This window comes from Neodiprion fabricii, chromosome 5 (assembly GCF_021155785.1).
Source record: "Neodiprion fabricii isolate iyNeoFabr1 chromosome 5, iyNeoFabr1.1, whole genome shotgun sequence".
Taxonomy (NCBI): Eukaryota; Metazoa; Arthropoda; class Insecta; order Hymenoptera; family Diprionidae; genus Neodiprion; species Neodiprion fabricii.
Window position 1 is genome coordinate 33,436,815 of NC_060243.1, and position 16,022 is coordinate 33,452,836.

Genomic DNA, 16,022 nt, shown 5'->3' on the forward strand with positions numbered 1-16,022 from the left:
GAATTCTATTCGAACTATTAGAGGAGAGTATTTACTAAGAGAGAGGGAGACGTTAATGCGAGGCAGCTGTATTGTCTTTATAAAACCTGCACCTCGTGTAAGATTTTTATTAGATGGTTGTGAATATGAAACTAAGTTATTTATATCAAATTATATAAGTTGAAAATATAACGAGTATATTATTCACGTATATACATGTATATCTATATATACATGGCGAATATATGACGTGCACTGCACGTACGTAGAACCACATACCTATAATAGATATACATATATCGCTGAAAAAAATAATAATTTTACTATTGAAAATATTAATAATAATGTTCTATCTGAAATAGTTTAGAAAAATTCTAGTTACTATAGAAATGTGTTTTAATTGTTTGTGCCTTTGTATCTTGTATGTAATATAGTTATTACAATTTAGATAATCTGAGTGGATTTGTTACTATCCACTTCTTTAATTATTATTTTCCCGTGATTTGTTAAAAATTAATTCTTTATTTGAGTTAAGCCTTTGACGCATAACTTTTTGCTGTTATTGTAGTCTGGTTTACAACTCAAATGTTTCTTCTCGGCTGTTGGAGGCTATGCTTGCATGGCAACACAACACACGTAAATGATGCACCTTTGAATGCGATCATATTGAAATTAGTAGAGGAAAAACAGTTATTTCGCCATTTTGGAATTGTCTGAAATTCAGTAGACCGTAACAAAACAAAACACACTCACATTTCGAAATTTTAGTTCCTTCAAAGGCTTCAAAATCATTGTAAAATTCAGGAAATAGGGATTTTTTCCCCAATGTTTCATTACGGTAACGTTACTAACTTCAATCTCGTTGAATGTGACGGAAAGTCTTTTGTTTCGCCTCCGATAGTTTTTTTTTTTTTTTTTTCACGCGTCGCAAAAAAGTATTAATATAAGAATCTGTACCTTGATAACACTCGATTCTACGCTCACTCTTCATTTTTGTGCTGTAACCGGTATAATTACGCATTTGCTGAAAAACAGCAAACAATAAAACAAAAATTACACTCCACACGGCGAGACCCAAATCGAGATCACTATAAACCTAAAAGTGCACAAAACAATGAAAACTCGAACCACGAAATTCATCTCTGATACGCCAGCGATTCTTACTTCAATAACTCGTTTCCTCTTTGAGCTAAACATCCACGATTTTTCTACTTACTTGACCGTCATTTGTCGGCAACCACTTACGAAAATACGTTACACAGACTGAATATCGCGATCTTAATTTGATTGTGAGACTGTGTTGCCGGCGTTTCACTCCAGCTGTTCGAGAGCGAATAACGCGGACTGTCAAGCGGAGGCTCCGATTCCCGGAATCGTCTCATCCACCAAGTTTTCGACCAATCAGAGCTGCGCGCGGGAAATGCGCAAATATGCCTACGATGTGTACAGAATTGCCGTTGATTGCAGCGTCAGGCGTACGTTTGAATTTTCCGATTACTCGGCGAGTAAGAGAGACTCTGGTAAAGGGTGTTTCACTGAGAAAACAGTCACACCACGATTAAGATATTTCATGATTACTTGTATTTTATAGAGTGATTACGAGAGATTACTTGATAAATAATTTTACATTGCGTAGGTCATTTCTCACGATTTCTAAGATTTCATATCATTTAACATTACAAAGAGATTGCTGTTATCCTAAAAGATTTTTCATAAATGCCAATGATTAGTAACGCAGATTTTTATTTCAATATTACTAATTACAGTGTAATTTCGGATTTTTGGAAATTATTTCGAATAATATTGACACCATGATTCCTTGAGTGAAACGTTTACTGATATATTCTTCAGTCAACGAGTGAAATACCTTTAGGCCTGGGGTCATAAGAAGACGATCCGGTAGCTTTTCGTCAGTCAACGACTTTTATAACGATTTCCGGCAAAATGTAATATGCGTAAGAATGAATGGGAAGTAAGAGAAAAATCGCAAACCTTCTCCTTCCCACAGAACGCTACTGTATCTGCTGCTGAACCATGAAATAATCACGAAGAATACAGAAGAGTTGTCAGAAAAAATTAGAAGCGACGAAACACAACACACAGTGCGCATGCGCAGTGACGAAATCGTGTAATACATAAATCTTCTCAGAACATAACCTGAAATTTAGTACGCATGGTTTTGTGCGTGAGCTGAGATCGTGATATCTTGAAAAATAGATCGCTTCACAATTGAGGGTTAAAATGAAATTGAAGAATCTACGAAAAAATCCGTTGAAACGTGAAGTCCCATTGGAGGAAGAAACTGAAGTTAGCGAGATCGCGCCACCCGAAAATCTCAAAGTCTCATTGCCGAGCGACAGCAATTTTAATCACATAAAATGCAAAATAGTTCGCCATAAAAAAAGTGAACAATTTCGTAGGCAAAAGGCGAAGGCTAAAAAAGAAGAAAGGAAAAAACGCCAGAGGGATGGCGAGCCCAAAAAAGTCCCTCACACCATCGAAAGTCTGCGTGAAAAGGACGAGACTACAATCCAGGGCGACGTTGATGCGGAGGAAAATCTTGAGGTCAAAGTAGATTTTGAGCACGACGAGTTTGCATCCTATTACAAACACACATATGAGCCCAAAGTACTCATTACCTACTCTGACAACCCTCTCAGAAAAACGAGAATATTTGGTCGCGAGTTGACTCGCATCATTCCAAACTCTATATCGCTCTACAGAAACAGATCGGGTGTCAAGAAGATGGTTAAAAGTGCAATTGCCAAGGGATTCACGGACTTGATAGTGATAAATGAAAATATGAAACAGCCAAGTATCCTTTTCAATAGCATGAAAATTGACATCCGTGTCTTATCCATTTTGCTCCAATTTTTTTAAACTATTTTTCTTACATTTCCTTAATAACGCCGATCAGATGGCATGCTTGTTGTACACCTGCCCGATGGTCCAACGGCGCAGTTCAAACTTAGTAATGTTAAAATTACACCAGAGTTGAAGCGATCGCATAAAGAAATAACCGAGCATCGTCCAGAAGTGATTTTAAACAATTTCACGACCAGGCTAGGACATTCGGTTGGAAGAATGCTTGGGGCGTTGTTTCACTACGATCCCGAATTCAAGGGACGCAGGGCAGTCACATTTCACAATCAACGAGATTATATTTTTTTTAGACATCATAGGTAGAATTAAGCTTGTTGAATTTTCAATTTAACAATCTTTCCAACGATAAAATTGGTTAATGCATCCATTTTTAATCCATCCAGATACGAGTTTGACCTAAAAAAGGGGAAAGCAAAGCTCAGAGAATTGGGCCCAAGATTCACCCTAAAATTGAGATCTCTGCAACGAGGGACGTTCGACAGTAAATATGGTGAATACGAATGGATAATACAAGGACGTCGACACGCCATGGAAACTAGCAGAAGAAAGTTCTTCTTGTAGTAAATAGACATCGTTTTTGCCGTATATGCCTTGTATACATATGCATAATTTTGACTGGATGCTGAATCGAAGCCTATTGAAATACGTTTAGGCACGTGAACGTAAATAATTTTAAATCATGGTATTCAATGTTTATGGAAATCATATTTTCCACTTTACAATAAACAAAGTATCCTGATAACTTGTGTTTGATTCTTATCAGTCTTGCAAAGTCGAAGAATTACTCTTCTACGGGTTATACGGTAACTTGGTCCTCTTCAAAACATAGACAGCTGCGTGCAACCCGCCCATATTAACCCCGAGCATTTTTATCACTTTGAATAAATTGCTTGCGGATTGTAAAGCCTGTAAGATGCGAAAAAAATGAATTTTCTAATGCGTTTCAAGTATTACAAATATCTTGTGAAAATTGAGCCCACTTGCCATTTGAATACTGCGGCGATCGTAAGTCAGTAGAACCAGACGTCCTGTACCTAGTTTTGCAACACGAGCCAACTCTGTAATGTATCTTTTGTAAAGCACTCTGTTGTCTGTCATTGAACCACTTCGCTTTCCGAATGGCTGAAAAATTAATAACAACGAACAATAGCAAAAGACATATGTTGTATTGGCATATAAACAATGATATGCCTACCATGTCAGTTACCACAATGTCAACATAAGAATCTTTCAGCGGTAATTTGGCGACACTCCATGTGATCAGCTCTGTCTTATGATTGATAGATTGAGCATCGATATTTAACTTTGTTCTAGCAACAGCTTTCTCATGATTATCTCCACACAAAACGTATGTATCTGGGAAAGCGATTGCTGCCTATCAAATTGTAAAGGCATATTAAAAATATTGAAAAATAGCTGTGTTTGTTTTGTCAAATCTATTCAAGGGTAATCGTTCTACCTCGATCGGTATGGAGCCTCCGCCACACATTGGATCGATTATGATATCCCCTGGCTTTGGATTCGCAAGTCGTAATAAACTATAACACACAGTAGCTCGCAGCGTAGTTGGGCCAAAGTGAATAATATTACGGCGATGTTTGGACTCATGAGTTATGCGAAGACAGGTTGCCAGCTCATCTGTAAATGTGAGTAAGCAGATCAAAAAACTTCAATTATTGAAGGATGAACCTCAATATGTATTTCACATTTTAACTGTGCTGAGGAAACCTACTCTGAACTAGATTGCAAATGACTTCCAGATGGTACATGGTCAAGTCGACTAGCCAGAAATATTTATCTTGTAATTCTCCCCCGATTACTCTCGCAACTTGACCAGATTCAAAGGCATGAGAACCTGTTCTTTCGCAAGTCACTCTGTACTTGAGGATGTCTTCTTCACTGGATAAGGACGGATCTCTACCCCGTTTTCTTCCCTTCCTGACATCCCCTACAACTGCATCTTCCGGGGGTTGATTTTTTTCAGCTTTGAGCAGTTTATCCGCATCTTTAAATTCTTCTTGTTTAGGGTAAAGTTTGCCACGAAAGCCAGTCATTGCTTTCCATGCTTCCAAACCCTTTTCTAGCCTGAGATCTTTCTCTATTGCATTTTTTAGCAACGTCAAATCAGTCTCGCCATCATCTTCTGAGAAGTTGAATTGACGGACATCGGATACCAGAAAAATATTGTCAATCGATCTCATTTCTTTTACCTGTTTTTTTTTTTTTTTTTGAATAGGAGCAAAAAGAAAATTTGTACAAACGATGATCGAATACCGGCATCATGATAATATTGGCAATAGTACTTTTGAAAATTGGTCCAGACGTATGTTAAAATAGATTTTTCCACGCTCCTTGACAACGTGTAAAGTCGTATCCACCTTCTCTTTGCATTCGTCAACCGCCTGCCATTCCAAACCTGCATCACACGTTTAGGTTATGTTTAAAGAAACAAAACAAACGCAGTAACACGTGTATTATTATGTGTTGTACCTGTGTCTACGGTAGTTCCGATTGTATAGACGCTTTCAGCTTCTTCAGATTTCTTAAATAGCTTGTACAAGTCAGATTCGTTGATATCCGTCATCGTTAAATCGCACTGACAAACAAGTCGAAGTCACGATGCCGATTTTCGACGTGTAAGTATATGGAGTCTGTATCAAAAAGGCGGAACTATGACCCGCCACGAAAGAAAAAAAAAACGTTCGAACATCAAAACTTCAAATACTCAACAGATTGACATTCCAATTCTAAGTTTAGGCCTTTCATAATAACGAAGTGTTGAAAATAAACGTTCTTTGTATTTTACATTTGAATGATTCAAGTAATTATTCTATTACACATAACATGTAGAATTAGAAATACCATTCACCAATAACATGTCATTCATACGGTGGAACGTTGACTGAAGAATATATATTCTTTCATAACTAAAATTATATTCTTCAGTCAATGGGTAGACTAAGAATGCGCAAAAAAGTAGGAGCGTGTCTCTACACCTTATAGAAATTATTTAAATTTAAGAACAAGCCATAACACAATAAATACAGCAATTGAAAAAAGGAAAAGGTAAATGATGTAATAATTATGTCCTGCCCTCGCCATACGCAATACTCTAGACACAGAGGAAGTCAGGGAGCCACTCGTCCTCTCAAAATCTTCGTCCTGAAACAAAATTTCAATAAACATAATTGTAAGACAATCTCTAATTTCAGTAATTGGTCACACTGAATTCTGTCAGTTTGATTTTCCGCATTCTGTTTAATTAGCCTCCTTACTAACCATTCCATTCAACATTTTTTCCTGGTATTTAACCTCGGTACCAATATCAATGGACACTGCCTTCAGGAGGCTTATTTTGTCCTTCAGTTCATCGGCTATCCGTTCGTTCTCTTCCTCCAGAGCATCGTGAGAGGTGCTTGGCAACGGCCCATAAGCATACCCCCCTGAAAACGGGAAGAAAATACCTTTAGTTTTAACCTGACAGACAAGATTTGTTTATTTATTTTCAGCACATCCCACTAACCCGAATGCGACCGCCTCATTTTTGAATCAATTTTGAAATGTTCCGAGGACTATCTGTGACTAGTTGTCCCGTGCGTTCTCCTCATTTTCCTGGAACAAAACACTGAAACACAACTAAACTTACTTGAGATATCGACATAACCCCAAAATTCGATAATAATTTGCGCTTATTTTCTACTTGGGCGGATGTCAGGCGAAAGAAATAAAAAATAAAAACCACCTCATGCTGTGCAATCAAGTTTTTATTCGTTACCTTTTTCGTTTGCTACAAAATTGAACGTATAAATTTCGCAAACATTGCAAATGACGTGTCCGTTTCGTTCTCTCGGGACCCGATTGTCACTCGGTGACGTGTCACAACAAGAAACGAGTTGTGATCGTCGGCATTTGAACAAACAGTAAGAATGCTATCGAAATCGCTGGTTGGTTACGTCTTACGGCCTGCTTATGGCTACGCTGATTCAATCTTTTCAACCTGACATTATGGCCTCTCATTAGTCTGACCGAATGAGAAATACTTATTATAATTGCTAATGTAGTACTAAATGCCTATTTTTCGCGCAGGGCTGCCCCATTTAGTCGAATGTTACGCTTTAGCTTCATTATCGGTACGATCTTACAGAAAATATTATTTTGACTGGTATTAAATATTGTCACTTATTTATCAACGAATATACACTACCGTTTAAGCATGGTAATTCAGAATTATTTATACATTGCTTTGAACAAGTGTAGTCTCCATGTTTGAAAACCTCAAACGTATTCTTGCTACGGGTTGATTGTGAAATTCTCCATTGCCAACGTAATCCACTAGGGAAAAAATATGCTGTTTCAGGATTCGCGTCCACACGTGTACAAGTAAATTTCGTTTGCCTCCGTTTTCTCCACAACGAGTTGTTTAACGAGTGAAGTTATCAACATTGAAGAGTTTTTTCCCTCGAATATTCATAATAGTTTGAACGGTTAAGATTTAAATGCAATACGAGGTAGAAATGGTAGATTAACAGTAAGATACATCTTAATTAAATTTTTATACTCAGAAAAATATTAAACAATTTTACTTAAACCTAGGTTTTTCAAAACAGTGTACACGATAACTCGAACTGTAATAGATGAATCGATTTGAAATTTGGTACTCGTATTAATAAAAATACAGCGTATTCTCGAGCAGAAAACGGCAAAAAATATTCAAGATTTTTTTTCGTCATCAACCGAGAATAGAGGTAAAGAGCATATTTTTTATTTTCCTATCAGACCATTTACTCTAGGCTCCATGTATCAGACCATCGATATTTGCAATGTCATGTACACCGTTTGACCACGCACGAAACCATCGAACACCATCGGTTCTTAATTTTGTCATTTCCTGCAGATTACAATCCAGCCGCATATTTCTGAAGTAATGCGATCGCACGGTATAGCGCAATTCTTCACCGAAAATAATGCCAAGTATCTTGAATAAAACGAGAGGATACTAATCGACCTGTTAATCTGAGCAATAAAGAATGTGCAATGAATCAATGACTTAGTTGTTGGAAATAAAATAACTGCATATAGTATAACGATGGTCATTTTTATTACGAACTGGTATCAAGCATTACAAAAACTAGGCACTGTCGCACCTCATCGCAATAATGTTCGAGAAGATTGTCAAAATCAAGTTGAATTATGTTCACATGTTTAACCTCACTGCAAAACCTATGCTGGCGCAGCTTCTCACTTGGTATCGTGAGTAATAGTTAATGTATTGTGGTAGTAGAATTGCCTTTCTATTTCGAATCTACTGGAGCAGGCGGTACAGCAGGTTTCAGTCCTCGAATGCTGAGGTCGTAAACGACTTCCTCGATCTTTTTAACATCGTATTTCAGGGCGTCAAACCGTTTACGAAGAGAGTCATTCTTCAGATTGAGGAGTCGGAATCCAGCGTTCAATTCATTCACAAACCTGGATATTTCTATTGGTCGATCATAGTCTCCACTCGTTACACTGTTGACTGCAAAGCGGCACTAGAAAAAATATTTTTAAATAATTTACTGCAGTTATGGGTGAACGATTTTCACAAATAATAATGATTTTTCGTGAATACCAATTCTGAAGATAGCTGCAGAAGTCCCATCAAAAAATCTTCAAGATCCAAGTGAAATCCTTCCTCTCGATTGCTCTTTACTTAAATTATAGAGAGATTACACAACTAATTATGGATTCAGGCTTTAGATAATAAGTTGGTAATACTGTCATCGTCAACGTACCTCCCAATAGTTCTGCAACCGTGTCTTTGTGCACAAGAATTTTGACTTCTAGATATATAGTGAGAGAAGCCAGGAAGCATAAACGTTGCGTGACAAAACGCCAATGTTCATGAAATCGGTAGTATTGATTCTCAGGAACAACAGCGGCTAGTTTGGCATAACCCTTTCGTACATCCTCAAATAGACACCTTGCCTTAGTACAGTGTTCCGACACTACTGAGTAAGCAAACAATAAATAAATCGATATACAGTAAACAATAAGTAAATCTAGCAAACAAAAAATAAGATGGTAATAGAATTACAAAATTTACAATCATACTAGTATTTTCCTCGGACACATTCTCATTGTGAATATTTTGAAGTACCATCAGGATTTCTCTTGCACTTTGTTCAATCTCTTTGACGATAGTTCGGATTTCCTGAATGAATCAAGAAAACCGTGTAAAGGTTAATTGACATTGTTGTCATTTTGTGTCGAATTGTTTACTGTATTCGTTGAATTAATTATATTGTTACGCCACGTATTATTATTGTCTATAAACACGTACCTCACGGAGTGCCTGTTCCGTGTTGAGGTAATCTTGGAACGAGTTAAAAATCGACGTTACGTTGGTCGACATCCTGACGTGTGGGATTTGTATCTACGTTTACGATTAGCCGTATGAACGTGTTTGTCACAAAGTTATCCGAACGCCGGTTGACCACGATTTTACATACAGGTCTGGGAACTCTGGCGATGGGGGCATGTCCTCTTATTGAAGCACTGGTTGTTCCGCCTAGTGACCACGAGTGTCGTTGCTATCGAGGGATGCAGGCTGTGCGAAAGAGATGGAAACAGGTTGTTGACCGTCCGCGGTTTTGAAATCTGTTTCCGTCTCTCTCACATAGCCTGAATCCCTCGATAGCAGCGACACTCGTGGTCACTAGGCAAAACGGCCCGTGCTTCAATAAGAGGACACCCCACCAGTGAAATTTTAAGTGAGTTCCCAGACCTGTATGCACTGATCCCTACTGTGTATACCTATGTATTCAAGACCGTGCGGTTGACTGTCAATTTGCCATTGCAATATTACATATATATGAGATGACACACATACGGGATGTATGTAATATTGATAGTAGTACTTGACGTGAACTCCGTCGTTGATTGAATGTCGCTGGAATCGGTTGTGAACATTCAGTGCAGCCAACTCCAGCACATTTCGAATATTTGTCACTAGATGCAAAGTGAATTGTGTTTCGAATCACTTTACAACGACTAGGGGCTCGATTCTGTAATTTAATTTTTCAGATTTCCCACCATCCAAGTACTCTTACTGACTTGCAAAGTTTATATATTAATATACGAATCTAACTACGAAGATTATCCATCTGTATTCAGTAGGGGTAGAAGTGGTTTTGTGCAATTTTCAAAAGTAGATATCATACTGAAAACATTGATTTTATGTCTTTCCATACGTCTATTGGGCTGCCATGCTCGATATATACTAATGTTTTTTACTTCGACATATCGTTATTCGTGACGCTCCCTCTGTGAAAGATGAATGCTGCAATTAGGAATTCAAATACCAAGAACAAAAACAGTAGTGTAGCGAAGGAACAATGTTGAGAAGAGAATGTTTTGAAATTGGTCGGTCGACAAAACAGTATGACACCTGACACGAATGACTTCACGCTCCATCGATGATCAGTGCACGGATCATGAATGACGTGATGCCGCGGCTGGTAAGGAGGCGTTCGTTTTACAAGTCAGTGAGCCGAAGGTTCGATTTTTCTAGAAATATTGAATTAAAAGAATTCCTCGGAATTTTCAGTCAGCTAAGAAAATGGAACCGTAGCGGATAGCCGCAGCTTCGAGGGGTCAATACCTTCAGTAACGGGAATCTGCTTCGGAATAACAACGCCCAATATTAGTAATTGTTAAAATGGAGCTCGGAGCTGCCCGCTCGCAGCCAGGAACGTATTGTTTCTGCGGTCAATCTTACACTCCCGAACAGTTTATGATACAATGCGATGTTTGTAAGGAATGGTACCACGGAGGGTGAGTCACCTAAATCCTAGCATAACGAAGCTCCTCAAGCTCCTTGGTTTATAAAAAGCGCGTCTATTGGCTGCTCCGCGTCACGAACCTCTCATGTCAATGTTGTCATATTCGATAATCGAATATCCTCAACCTGTCAAAATATTTTGTGAGTACTTGTGAAACGGTTTTACAACTATGATGATACTACGGCAATAATTTGATACAGAGAAGCGTGGAAATAGTTGGCCTAAACTTCGACAGCTTGATATTTACACTCTATTTTTGTTGACATAACCTAAAAGCATCTAAATTTTTCAATTGATTTTATCGTTCGGAAATAAACTATTAAAAATATTATGCGTACTCGAAAAATCAAGAACTGTTGTTGACCTAAGATTGTCCACACAGTTTTTATCAAGTCAAAGGAACCCATAAAATATAAATTGTTAACCATAACTTAGGTTAGGTCAAACTCTTTTGATATTTTCAGGCTTTTTTTTTAAGCAAACATCATATTTATCATATTTACTCTAATCTTTCTTCCAATCATCCTTATAAGCTGTTTAACAATTGTTATAACATTATTTCATTCAAACAGATGCGTATCGGTAAAGGAATATTCGTCAACAGATCTTGATAAGTACCACTGCCCATTGTGTGTGGAAACAAACGGCCCATCCCTGAGTGAGTATAGCCAAGACGGACTGAGTTTCAAGGAAGCGAGAGAAAAGATATGAAAAAATGATAATCTTGATAGTCAGTTTTATTCTTCTTGGATTTAAGTTTTTTTGTTCATCACTTGCAGTGAAAACCAGAATGAATTGGCACCGGCATGATTATGCCGAGTCGGAAGCAAGTTCAAAGGCAGTCCAGACTGGGACACCTGTTTTTATCAGAGAGCTGAAATCACGGCATTTTTCAAAGTCTGATGACATTATCAAACATGTCAGGGGTCAGCAATTGACACTACAATATTTACAAACACATGGATTTGAAACACCTGTTATCATTGACGGCAAAGATGGCCTCGACATGACTGTTCCACCTGCAAACTTCAGTGTCTATGATGTAGAAAGTTACATTGGTAGGGGTTCAAAATATATTCAAGATTTTCGGATTGCCAATAACTTTTCGTATTGCTTAGGTGGAGATAGAGAGATGGATGTGATCGATGTCACCAAACAGAGCAACGTGCGGATGAAGCTTCGCGATTTTGTTGAGTATTATAACGACCCATGCCGTACGAGAGTCCTGAATGTTATCAGTCTAGAATTTACGAACACGGGGTAAATTCTTTGATTTATTTTAACACACATGCCTCAGGAATTTTTGATTTTCAGTGTAATGACATTTGAGCATCTGTGCTATAAAATGACAAAATTCTTATAGATTGTCTCCTATGGTCGAGGCCCCTTACATAGCACGGAAATTGGATTGGGTAAATTCCGTGTGGCCTCGAGACTGGCCTGAAGACAGTGAACTGAAAAGACCGGAAGTGCAAAAATATTGCCTGATGGGTGTGAAGGACAGTTTCACAGATTTCCACATTGACTTTGGTGGCACTTCTGTTTGGTATCATGTTCTCAGGGGCGAAAAAATATTCTACCTTGTCAGACCTTCACCAGCAAACATTCAACTTTATCAGCATTGGATGTGTAGTTCTAGCCAGAGTGAAACATTCTTTGGAGACCAGGCAGATGCTTGCTACAAATGCATCATTAAACAAGGACAGACAATGATGATACCAACTGGTTGGATCCACGCGGTTTTGACCCCTGTTGATTCTCTGGTCTTTGGGGGAAATTTTTTGCACAGTTTCAATATACCTATGCAAATTCAGTGAGTATACAAAAAGGATAGTATTATAGATGGAAGGTATAAATTTATAGTGGTATATTATCCATTTCAGGATCTATGAACTTGAAAAGAAAATGAAAACTCCCGCAAAATTCCAGTACCCTGGTTTCGAAACTATCAATTGGTTTGCCGCCAAACGACTGCTCAATGAGTTGAAGGAACTGAATAATGAGGAGAAAAAATGCCCACCGTATTTGATGCAGGGTGTTAAGGCATTGCTAAGTATATTGAAACAGTGGAACACCGACAAAGACGTAAGAATAAAATCGGAAAACATTATATTGTGATGAATAATTTTATCCTCTTTGTCTTTGCTGATTTCCGGACAAGTGCTTGGGGCACATTAAACAAAGGGCTCTTTGCTTTTCAGTACAACATGACGAGTCGCGGTCAAATACCGCACACGATAAACAGTCAGAAATTATTGAAGGACTTTAGCAAGGATATAAGGCACGCGGAACGTTACTTAATATCCTTAAACCCTCCGAAACCGGAGCGCGAGAGTAAACGGAAAAGAAAAAAGCCGTCGAACAAAGATTTCGTTGATTATGACGTTGCCGATCAAATATCTGGAAAGCCGGTAAAAGTGAACGCGAAAGAGACGTTAAAATCAGATTCGAAAACCGAAGTAGACGACATTTCGCCTAGTAATAGACCCCCGCTAAAACTGACACTTCCCAAACCATCTATGTATCCTTACAATAGTTCAAACGTACCGTCGGAGGAAAAAACCCATCTCAATAACGAAAAACCGAAACCGTTGATTAAATTAGGGAAACAAAGTTTGAAGGTGATTAAGTTTAAGCTCGGGGACAAGGAGGTGATAAGAAGCACCAACGAAGCGATAAACAATTTCGGAAATTTCACTACCGATCACTTGATCGAAACTCCTAAAGAATTGACGTGGAAACAGAGTTCTGTTTATGATTTTCACGACGGCAGTAACGAGAGCAGCTACAGTGGCTTTACAATCGATGAAGCGCCGAAACGGAAAAAGCACCAAAATCCGAAAGCGTCGAAAAGTATGTCGGCCGTTAAAAAATTGAAACGGGATTTTGACGGCGACGTTGACGTCCTTACCGATCCTCCCAAAAACGGTATAGAGGAACTCCTCAAAGCCTCAGCTTACACGCTGGGAAATGCCGCGCAACGGGTCGACACCGCGTAAGGATAATAAATACTGTTGATCGGGTGTAGAAATATAATTTTTACCTCACTTTTTGTTTCAAGGGCACCGACTAGTGTCTCGCAATACGGTCAACCAACACCGCCGCCAACCGGGTAAGAAGGAGTAACGTGTGCATGCAACCGCGTGTCACCTGTATTTTTAATTGTTCGTTGCTATACGTTATGGTTTAACGCGTCTTTTGACGCGTGAAATATTCAACCGCGTAGGCTGTTATAGGATATATAATTGTAGTTTAAATTTAGAACGATTTTTAGATCGCTGTTAGTTATGCCGTAGTAGTGTTTTTTATTTCTTGATGTCGTAGTATGTGTAAATTGAAAACGGCTAGTTCTGGCAGGGCATCACCGTCAACGCGTGAGGCCATTGCCGGCATGCTGTCGTTTAGCGAGCAATGCTACTCAACGACGTCTGGAAGCCCCGAAAAATCAACCAAGTCCGAACAGGAAGACGAGGACGATCAGTTGATTGAAAATATTGACAAAGTTCACCAGGACGAGGATTTTAGTAAGCGTAATTAATTATCACAAGCTCGAGTAGCTAAACGAATATCCGAATTTTATTTTTTGACGATCCACGATGTTCATCTCCATTCATTGCCGCAGTTTATCCAACTCTCGATGCCTCGGACGACGAGGAATTCATATTCAAACCCCGGGGGAAACGCCGCGTAGATGAAGCCTGGAATCCCAAGGCGAGAGTCGGCCCACTCTTGCCAAAAACGAACCGTCCGGCTCGCGAAGGCGTCAAGAAAACCTCGGTCGAAAAGGGGCTGGAAGCTGCGGCCGCGAAACGAGCCAAGCAACATGTGAGCGAGGTTTAATCACTTTACGTATCGGAGTAAAAAGTTCCGCTCATACATCGAGAAGGATATAATTTTCGGTCTACGACTTTCTAATCATTTCGAAAGTATCTCTATCTTATTTTTCTTTCTTTTTTACAGCCTGTGGCTAAACGTACTTATAACAAGAGAAAACAAAAAGAAGTCTTACTGCCGGTTATACCTGCGCCAATTGTCGTTCCCGCGCCGATGGAAGAGGTGGTTACGACGACAGATAGCTACGGTTCGATACTGACGAGTCCGAATCGGTTAAAAGACGTGAAAGCAAAATTGGCGGCCCCAATTCCTGCTGGTGAGTTTATTGGTGGATACATATACCGATTTAATGCGAAGAACGCGGTTCTTTAATAACTCTTATAGATAATGATAATACCCAAGATTTAAAATAAATCCGTTTTATTGCAGAACGAAAACCGAAGAAGGGTATGAAAACTGCGAAGCAACGGTTAGGGAAGATTTTGAAACTTCATAAAATGATGCACTGAATTTTAAACCAGGTGATAATATTTGAATCTGAAATAATTTGAACTGCAATCGTGTCCCCGTGTATTTGTAAAAATAATATGTATGCGTTACATATTTATGTGTAAATATATGAACAATTTGTATATCTTTTCATGAAAGATATTCGGCTAGACTTATACATATATATATATTTAAAGAATTGAACAGAAAAAATTTGTAATCCGAATTGTCGTCAAAATATCGCGCATTTATCTCTACACGCACTATCTTATAAGAGTGAAAATTTTTTAATTATATTTTAAATCGACTGTCTTTGATAAAATAAAACACTATATTAAGACTGGTTTCTCATCTAATAACTTTTATTAACAAAAATTGGAATAAAAAAATCATAATACATCACACATTCCGCTACCAATTTTCTTTAATAAAAGGTTGATCTTAAATTTCCAAACCTATTACTCTTCATTTTCGCGTCGACAGTTATCGCAATACTGTGGTAATAAAAACAATCGCATCAACTTAAAAATTTGAAATACAGATTTGCGTGAATGCTACATCGTGACGTCAAAAACCAGGAAATTCCCTTCAAGTATCGTGTGGTCGTGTGCTTCTACAAGATCAGAAATTATCAATATTCCACAATTGTGTACATATGTATCAAAGCAGCCAAAAATGCGTAAAATTTTCTCAAATCGACGAAATATACCTGTGAATCGAAGTCACGAGGAAAATCTTGTGCCTAATAAAGTGATATCAGAGTTTTTCTAATTTTTCGGGACTCAGAAACGCTTGCTTCGCTGGAATGCAGATTTTTCGGTAATCAGCTTACTTCACGAACGTGTATATTGCGTTCGATCATTGCGCTTCATTCAGCTAAAAAACCAATGCTAATTTTCCGTTCGCAATCATCGAACTATGTTCAAGGAAGACAAATACAGGCTTCGAGGATCCGACTTATTTCGGATTACTTGAATCATTCGAAAGTCAAATCAGTGCATCGGCGGTTTAACCGTC

The 16,022-nt window shown here is 38.4% G+C and overlaps 5 protein-coding genes and 1 long non-coding RNA gene across 13 annotated transcripts; 3 read left to right on the plus strand and 3 right to left on the minus strand.

The window, feature by feature from the left end:
* The first annotated feature begins 2,107 nt into the window (after nucleotides 1-2,107).
* Nucleotides 2,108-3,604, plus strand: LOC124183321 (probable ribosome production factor 1). The gene is made up of 3 exons (XM_046571674.1): nucleotides 2,108-2,794; nucleotides 2,897-3,161; nucleotides 3,246-3,604. The coding sequence occupies exons 1-3, from the start codon at nucleotides 2,221-2,223 to the stop codon at nucleotides 3,421-3,423; spliced, it is 1,017 nt and encodes a 338-aa protein (XP_046427630.1). The 5' UTR covers nucleotides 2,108-2,220; the 3' UTR covers nucleotides 3,424-3,604.
* LOC124183320 (THUMP domain-containing protein 3-like) lies at nucleotides 3,548-5,594 on the minus strand. 2 transcript variants are annotated; one of them, XM_046571672.1, is made up of 7 exons: nucleotides 5,353-5,594; nucleotides 5,166-5,278; nucleotides 4,595-5,072; nucleotides 4,322-4,500; nucleotides 4,058-4,237; nucleotides 3,847-3,984; nucleotides 3,548-3,768 (listed from the first exon to the last, which is right to left on the minus strand). In XM_046571672.1, the coding sequence occupies exons 1-7, from the start codon at nucleotides 5,444-5,446 to the stop codon at nucleotides 3,652-3,654; spliced, it is 1,299 nt and encodes a 432-aa protein (XP_046427628.1). In that variant the 5' UTR covers nucleotides 5,447-5,594; the 3' UTR covers nucleotides 3,548-3,651. The 2 variants fall into 2 exon arrangements, with proteins under 2 accessions (XP_046427628.1, XP_046427627.1); XM_046571671.1 differs by having other exon boundaries at nucleotides 3,847-4,237; nucleotides 5,353-5,509.
* A 46-nt stretch (nucleotides 5,595-5,640) lies between these two features.
* LOC124183323 (BET1-like protein) lies at nucleotides 5,641-7,177 on the minus strand. Of its 3 annotated transcripts, none has more exons than XM_046571678.1 (4): nucleotides 7,067-7,177; nucleotides 6,386-6,487; nucleotides 6,142-6,305; nucleotides 5,641-6,024 (listed from the first exon to the last, which is right to left on the minus strand). In XM_046571678.1, exons 2-4 carry the CDS (start codon nucleotides 6,402-6,404, stop codon nucleotides 5,869-5,871), a joined length of 339 nt encoding a protein of 112 aa, XP_046427634.1. In that variant the 5' UTR covers nucleotides 6,405-6,487; nucleotides 7,067-7,177; the 3' UTR covers nucleotides 5,641-5,868. The 3 variants fall into 3 exon arrangements, with proteins under 3 accessions (XP_046427634.1, XP_046427633.1, XP_046427635.1); XM_046571677.1 differs by lacking the exon at nucleotides 7,067-7,177 and adding an exon at nucleotides 6,638-6,793; XM_046571679.1 differs by lacking the exon at nucleotides 7,067-7,177 and adding an exon at nucleotides 6,638-6,761 and having other exon boundaries at nucleotides 6,386-6,498.
* An 82-nt stretch (nucleotides 7,178-7,259) lies between these two features.
* On the plus strand, nucleotides 7,260-7,914 carry LOC124183324. The gene is made up of 3 exons (XR_006870961.1): nucleotides 7,260-7,390; nucleotides 7,470-7,607; nucleotides 7,757-7,914. It is a non-coding gene; the product is annotated as an uncharacterized LOC124183324 (long non-coding RNA).
* Nucleotides 7,915-7,938: 24 nt separating this feature from the next.
* Nucleotides 7,939-9,452, minus strand: LOC124183322 (translin). Of its 2 annotated transcripts, none has more exons than XM_046571676.1 (5): nucleotides 9,182-9,452; nucleotides 8,953-9,052; nucleotides 8,634-8,846; nucleotides 8,471-8,550; nucleotides 7,939-8,390 (listed from the first exon to the last, which is right to left on the minus strand). In XM_046571676.1, the coding sequence occupies exons 1-5, from the start codon at nucleotides 9,251-9,253 to the stop codon at nucleotides 8,154-8,156; spliced, it is 702 nt and encodes a 233-aa protein (XP_046427632.1). In that variant the 5' UTR covers nucleotides 9,254-9,452; the 3' UTR covers nucleotides 7,939-8,153. The 2 variants fall into 2 exon arrangements, with proteins under 2 accessions (XP_046427632.1, XP_046427631.1); XM_046571675.1 differs by having other exon boundaries at nucleotides 8,634-8,849; nucleotides 9,182-9,449.
* A 670-nt stretch (nucleotides 9,453-10,122) lies between these two features.
* Nucleotides 10,123-15,405, plus strand: LOC124183317 (histone lysine demethylase PHF8-like). Of its 4 annotated transcripts, none has more exons than XM_046571663.1 (13): nucleotides 10,123-10,358; nucleotides 10,448-10,674; nucleotides 11,255-11,340; nucleotides 11,462-11,740; nucleotides 11,801-11,942; nucleotides 12,046-12,495; nucleotides 12,566-12,767; nucleotides 12,884-13,677; nucleotides 13,744-13,794; nucleotides 14,007-14,206; nucleotides 14,305-14,507; nucleotides 14,643-14,832; nucleotides 14,946-15,405. In XM_046571663.1, the coding sequence occupies exons 2-13, from the start codon at nucleotides 10,559-10,561 to the stop codon at nucleotides 15,023-15,025; spliced, it is 2,793 nt and encodes a 930-aa protein (XP_046427619.1). In that variant the 5' UTR covers nucleotides 10,123-10,358; nucleotides 10,448-10,558; the 3' UTR covers nucleotides 15,026-15,405. The 4 variants fall into 4 exon arrangements, with proteins under 4 accessions (XP_046427619.1, XP_046427620.1, XP_046427621.1 ...); XM_046571664.1 differs by having other exon boundaries at nucleotides 14,031-14,206; XM_046571665.1 differs by having other exon boundaries at nucleotides 10,124-10,358; nucleotides 14,040-14,206.
* The last annotated feature ends 617 nt before the right edge of the window (nucleotides 15,406-16,022 follow it).

Bases quoted from the DNA above. Each gene is read 5' to 3' on its own strand.
- LOC124183321 (XM_046571674.1), top strand. From the start codon at position 2,221: ATGAAATTGAAGAATCTACGAAAAAATCCGTTGAAACGTGAAGTCCCA. The intron at 2,795-2,896 runs GTATCCTTTTCA...AACGCCGATCAG, and splicing joins TGAAAATATGAAACAGCCAA to ATGGCATGCTTGTTGTACAC. The intron at 3,162-3,245 runs GTAGAATTAAGC...TAATCCATCCAG, and splicing joins ATTTTTTTTAGACATCATAG to ATACGAGTTTGACCTAAAAA.
- LOC124183320 (XM_046571671.1), bottom strand. From the start codon at position 5,446: ATGACGGATATCAACGAATCTGACTTGTACAAGCTATTTAAGAAATCT. The intron at 5,279-5,352 runs GTACAACACATA...CGTGTGATGCAG, and splicing joins CGGAACTACCGTAGACACAG to GTTTGGAATGGCAGGCGGTT. The intron at 4,501-4,594 runs GTAGGTTTCCTC...TCACATTTACAG, and splicing joins CATTTGCAATCTAGTTCAGA to ATGAGCTGGCAACCTGTCTT.
- LOC124183323 (XM_046571678.1), bottom strand. The intron at 6,025-6,141 runs GTTAGTAAGGAG...ATTTTGTTTCAG, and splicing joins AAAAAATGTTGAATGGAATG to GACGAAGATTTTGAGAGGAC.
- LOC124183322 (XM_046571675.1), bottom strand. From the start codon at position 9,253: ATGTCGACCAACGTAACGTCGATTTTTAACTCGTTCCAAGATTACCTC. The intron at 9,053-9,181 runs GTACGTGTTTAT...TGATTCATTCAG, and splicing joins CGGAACAGGCACTCCGTGAG to GAAATCCGAACTATCGTCAA. The intron at 8,391-8,470 runs GTATTCACGAAA...TATTTTTTCTAG, and splicing joins TGCAGCTATCTTCAGAATTG to TGCCGCTTTGCAGTCAACAG.
- LOC124183317 (XM_046571663.1), top strand. From the start codon at position 10,559: ATGGAGCTCGGAGCTGCCCGCTCGCAGCCAGGAACGTATTGTTTCTGC. The intron at 10,675-11,254 runs GTGAGTCACCTA...TCATTCAAACAG, and splicing joins AAGGAATGGTACCACGGAGG to ATGCGTATCGGTAAAGGAAT. The intron at 13,795-14,006 runs GTAAGAAGGAGT...TTGATGTCGTAG, and splicing joins CCAACACCGCCGCCAACCGG to TATGTGTAAATTGAAAACGG.